This window comes from Saccostrea cucullata, unplaced genomic scaffold (assembly GCF_032062105.1).
Source record: "Saccostrea cucullata isolate Sc308-1 unplaced genomic scaffold, CSIRO_AGI_Scuc_v1 ctg4545, whole genome shotgun sequence".
Taxonomy (NCBI): Eukaryota; Metazoa; Mollusca; class Bivalvia; order Ostreida; family Ostreidae; genus Saccostrea; species Saccostrea cuccullata.
Window position 1 is genome coordinate 70,001 of NW_026937134.1, and position 5,863 is coordinate 75,863.

The 5,863-nt window shown below is 30.9% G+C and overlaps 1 protein-coding gene across 1 annotated transcript in view; it reads right to left on the bottom strand.

Annotated features, from left to right (window-relative positions):
• Window positions 1-170, bottom strand: part of LOC134247420 (uncharacterized) — a 1,958-nt gene extending 1,788 nt beyond the window's left edge. The window contains exon 1 of the mRNA XM_062729795.1: window positions 1-170. This exon is cut by the window's left edge and continues 473 nt beyond it. Within this exon, the coding sequence (XP_062585779.1) occupies window positions 1-170 (170 nt within the window).
• Window positions 171-5,863: the final 5,693 nt, after the last annotated feature.

Genomic DNA, 5,863 nt, shown 5'->3' on the forward strand with positions numbered 1-5,863 from the left:
TGAGATACTTCCCAGATCACGCGCTTATCATTTGACCAGTACATATAGTCTATATCTGATCCCTTCAGTCTGAGTCCTTCTCTGCGACTTCCACTCACCATCTGTCTTAACCCATCACTTGTCATTTGTTTGTCTACCAGTTCACTGATGTCCATCAAATCTCTCCTCATAGCCACCAGTTGTGAGGTCCCCACTTTTGACACAGTCCAACAAACACTGACTCTGATATGCGTTCTATGGATTTAGTACTAAAAATGATTGAAGTGGAATTTATATTCTTGTATAATTTATGTTTCGCTTTTGTAAATCTATAATATACTGTAATTATCATAATTGATAATTTTTACATTCATAAATCATTAAAAAGCACTTCCTCAACTGAATCAGTTATTTTTCAACTCAAATCATTCATTTTCGTTAAATAGTGAAATTTATATCTAACTATGTCTAGGATGTACATTATGTTTTGAATTCAGTGGTGTAAAAAGTTAAAATAAATTTTACTTTAAACAAATTCCACAGATTTCAATGATTCAGATGATTTAGAAATTGTTTTTAGTGTTACAAATACTTGTCATGAAAACTTACATTTGTGAGCTTCTAATGAAGTCCATTTTCAGAGTGGAATATTCCTTTCTGCTAATGTGTAGTCTGGTGTGAAGTGACAGATTTAACCTGTTGTGCAAAGTGTGTGTAGACAAGGAGCTTCCTCTCGATAAGTATTGAGGTCAAGCTCAGACATTTACAATTCTAATTTGACAAGTGAAAATAATATTGTAGACGTTAATCTCAGTTATATCATGATGTGTAAAATATGCTTAGAAAATGTGGAAACTTCCTTACTGAATCAAATTCGATCAAAATGTTGAATTTCCTGCTTACCCAATATAACTCAAGTTATTATTAATTTCGTTTCCTGCATGTATTATGTTGCTTTCGAAAAAAAAAATTTCTGATGCAGAATTGAAATTAATAACCTTTGAACTTCGGCTTAAAATATTTCCAGCTATGGGATTAGTTTTGTCCTTCAAGGAAAAGTGTAGCATAGTAAGATAGGTATAAAATTGTGGATTGCTACCATGAATATGGCCGGGGCAGATAGTGTTTGTTATGTCCGTCTTCTGTCTTTTCCTCACACTTTGCATTTAGCTCAGTTCAAAGTTCAGTTTCAAAGAAATTAAGATATTTTCATCAAATTTCATATTTTTTAGATATTAATGAGAGTCACTCAGGTGACCTATTGCTATCCGATTTCTGCCGTTGACTTGCATCACAGGGGAATCAGGGGTTTTTTGGGTATATAGTGAAAATATATTAATTCTTTGAAAATCTTCTCTGCTCCTAGGTATTAAATAACTAACTAAGTACATAGTTAGGGCCCTTCAAGGATTTGCTTTATTGTAATCACTCTGTCTGTCCGTCTGTCATTCTTCCTTTCACAAATTTCCTGTTTTTTTTTCTAATAACTTTTTATCGTTGCCCAATCAAGTTCAAATTCAGTAGTTCAATGGGCAGAAATACATATTTTGATGCTAAGTTTGGTTCTCTATGTCTTCTGATTTGGAGCTGGGGTGGTGGGTAGATTCCTTAACTATGCATAAAAATGAATGGGCAAAGAGAGATAACTGCTGAGAATGTTACCATTGTAAACTGGGAAGGCTGTACATTCAATTTGTCCTCTAGGATAAATTAACTTCCACATGAAGAAAATTCCAAGCTTTATCTTTATCTGTGACATTGAGATTAATAAATGTACTGCCTTTGTCTTTAAATGAACTTTGTTTTGAAATATGGATTTAAAATAATGTTCATAATTTATTTTGGTTAAAATACTGTACACAATGATTTATGATAATTTTATTGAATTCTAAAATCAAGATATATTTTAAGTTATCTTTTTTTTTAATTACTATTTTTTATTTTTATTTATTTATTTATTTTTTTGCTGCCTTAATGCTGTTGATTTTAACAGGTAATCAGATAATTAAATCCAATTTTGTCAGTGCTGAAAAAAGTTTTTATTGTAAATTTAGAAGAAAAGGATGAAAGAGCAATACAATTAATCCCATGGGATTAATTATCTCGCTTGCTGCAGAAAATTTAGAGGCATATTTTTATCTTCCATATGAAGATTAATGAACACCTATGTCTGCAACTGATGTTCGTTTTGAAGTTGAGGTCAATCCTGGGAAATATTTGCATTCACTAAAGTTCTTCTTTACTCCTGGGTATTTCGAAAATAAACTTCCTATATAATTCTGATTAATAGAGGCCCCTCATCTAAAATTGTGAAATTCAAGGCCTCCACTGTAGAAGGGGGGGGGGTTTCTCATATACTGAAAATGAATTGTTTGAATTTTGCTCTTTGTTATGAATCAAACATCAAAAACACCTTTACAAAACTTTACTTGCAAAGTAAATTTCATTAAAGGTGCTCCAAAAAGAAAGGTCATCTTTGTATTAACTTTACAAAAAGTAAAGGTGAAAAGGTTACCTTTACTTACACAAAAAGATAATTAAATATAACCTTGCACCTTTAATGTCATATTAAAGTTCATTAAATATACATATTTTATAAAAGTCTTATTTAAATGCTAACTATTGTTTAATACACTTACACTTTGGATTTTCACAGTTACTTTAAAGAATCTAATCTATTCAGTACCCAGAATTTTTAGACAAATTTCAAAGTAATATTTTAAATTATCTTGTATCCAATTCCAGTTGAAATTAGCATTAGAAATAGTCATCTACAGAATCAAACACTCGACTCATCATTATTTGACAGCCTACACCTCAAATAATACAACAACTATGCTGTAAGCCAGGTTAGCTTAGTTGGAGCAGCTGGCGTATATTTTGATACATGTAACAATACATAAATATTTAACAGACATTACATTGAATGTCATACAATAAAAGCACTGGAATGCATTTGCATGCAAGATATTTTACATGTAATAAATTATACCAATATCACAGACATTAACAACCGCCCAGGCAAAAACCATAGATGGTTAACTATGGAAAACCTGTGCCCGTCTTTATGTAAATAATGTCTCAAGGGAGAATGCCGGACGTGCATTCGGTGCAATAGTTAAAAATGCACGAACATCCTATAATGTTTGCATGTATGAAAAAATCCAAATTAAAATACATTTCAACAGTTTTGTTATTTCCATTACCAGTATATTTATACAAATATGATATATATATATTATATATAAAGAAAAAAAACATGTGTGTATTTAAGAGCACTGGCTTAGAATAATTTGAACACCTTACTGAATACTCATTTCTCATTGGCCTTCATGTTCCTCTGTTATTATGCAAGACCGAAGCCAAGTCAACTGAGCTAGTTTTTTGATGGATTAAAAGTAAAATAACAACAGTAGTGAAAGTGAAAAAATGTCATTTATTTAAGTAAATGACGCAAAACAAAATATAAACATATTATAAGGGGGTCAGACAAGACTAGAACAAACTTTGAAAGAATAAAAAAATCTTTGGTAACAATCTGACTTCCTAAAATTACATATATCATAAAGCAGGCACTGATATGCCTGTCATCAAAAAAGGGTGGGTTAAAGAAAATAAACGCAAAACAAATAAATATGAACACTAATATAAGTACATATATAACAAATATAATATAAGACGATGGAAGAAAGGAGGATGGATGGAGGGTTTTTCGATGAAAAATTTCCTTGTAAATTTGTGTGGCTTTCTCCTTTGGTAAAAAATAAAACAATGGTCACGTGATTAGGAGAAGCCACGCTGATTGGCTGTAAATTAAAACAATGGTGTCATGGATTAAATTTAGGTAATTGATCCCGATCTTAATAGTTTTAAACATGAAACAACTTTACAATAACCAAATAAAACATGTTACCTCAGAAATAAATTATAACAAATAAAACAATTATAGTTAATATAACTCTGTCACATAAAAGATATTATTATTGTAATAATAATAACTTTTTCCTTTGGCCACGCCCATATATACAACCAAAACCAATAATATACGTTCCTTTCATACAGTGTGTTCCCGCTCTACTACGAAACACAGGAGAAATGTTATCTGCACCAGGATTGCCTACAACTCTCTGGATTGGATGGCATAGATTTTTTATATGTACATTGATATTAATGATAAAGTAATCAATAATATAACAATAGGAAAAATTCGCATATTGATAATTTTTATTTTCCAAACAAAAATGATCTAAAATATTCTGTATTTTGGCTTCTCATCATATGATGAGTCAGATATACAGCACAAACAATATCCAGTTATAACCTTGAATATAAACATTATATTGAGCTATCTTTGACTTTTGTTTTCCTTTAAACATTTAGATACATATGAGACAAAATAAAAAAAAAATACAGATGATAAGTATAAATTTCACATTTCTGCTAATAATATGGAGGACCCATTTCAATTTGACCTCCATTTCACTTTAAAATATAATACCGGTAAAATATTACTTGTTCTTTATGGTGCATGTACATATATAAGATAAACTTTGCAGTTTTAATTGAATTAAAAATGATGCATTTTACATATTCACAAACAGAAAAAATGGTGAAAAATCTATTAGAATATATGTGAGGATGCAGTTTGCATGAGATCATGTATGAGTGCAGCTTCACCAAATGAGCCTGCCTGTGCTTGACTTAGTTTAGATAATGTTTTTATGTCTGTGGTATATGTAAGTGTGTTTACATATGTGTCCAGCTTTCTGAACTGTTATAATACAGACTACAATCCATGACTTTTTTACCCCAAGCCGAATTTCTTGCCCATTGGCTTAAAAAAACATTATCTTTTCTGCACTGATGGAGAAATTGGTCAGAGAAAGCACTGTTGTGTAATCAACATTAAAGAAACGTTTCGAGATAGCGAACACTATTCAAGATCATCAAAAAACTCACATAAACCTGCAGCATTAACTAAAACTATAGACACATTTACCACATAGATAGATTATGATAACTCCGTAACGAGAGACTGTTGCCTCGAGGCTTTGTTGGAAATACTGAATACTCTAAAACATATTTTTGTGTTAAGGCATGATTCTGACTCCATGACTGGCAAAGAAATGCACTATTCTAAAAAAATATATTGTACCCTTATTCTATTCCCATTGACCATGATTTGAACAAGCGTAATTTAGCAAACATGGAGAACTTTGATTATCAGTTAAATTCTCTTATTTTTGAAGAAAATAATTATCAGGTGTTGGTAGTCTTACTCAGATGTTCATACTGAAAACTTTGCCCCACAACCTTCGTAGAGCTAAATGCCAATTGCAAATTCTAAAGAACAATCAATAATTTTGTACAACAAACAAAACTAATAACATTTAAATAAAATATATAATGTTGTGATGCAGAGAAAAAAAAAATATCTATCCATATCTTGGAAATACAAATCTTTGATACGTCCTACTAATTTCAGCTTGTAAAGTTGCAGTCTACAATATTGTTAACCATACTATGTTTAACAAGCAAAACCCCATTTTGAAGAAAAAAATCTTTCAAGAAGGATATTGAGATAATGAGATTAAGTCCATAAAACAATACAAAACAGGATCAGAGCAAACACGCGCAAATAGGTTAAGGCTAGGTAGAGGCTTTTGTATGCAAATAAGCTAATGGAAATGCATAATTTGTGTAATTTTTACACAGAGAAGGTTCGAGCGTATTTTCTTATGCATACTGAGTACACACAACATTGAAATCAACTGCACTATTACGCCATAAGATGACGTCATTGTTCTTACCCATTCAAGGTAATAAAAAACATCAAGAAAATGACACTGGCGCAAGGGCATATCCTATATAATTTTTAATTAAT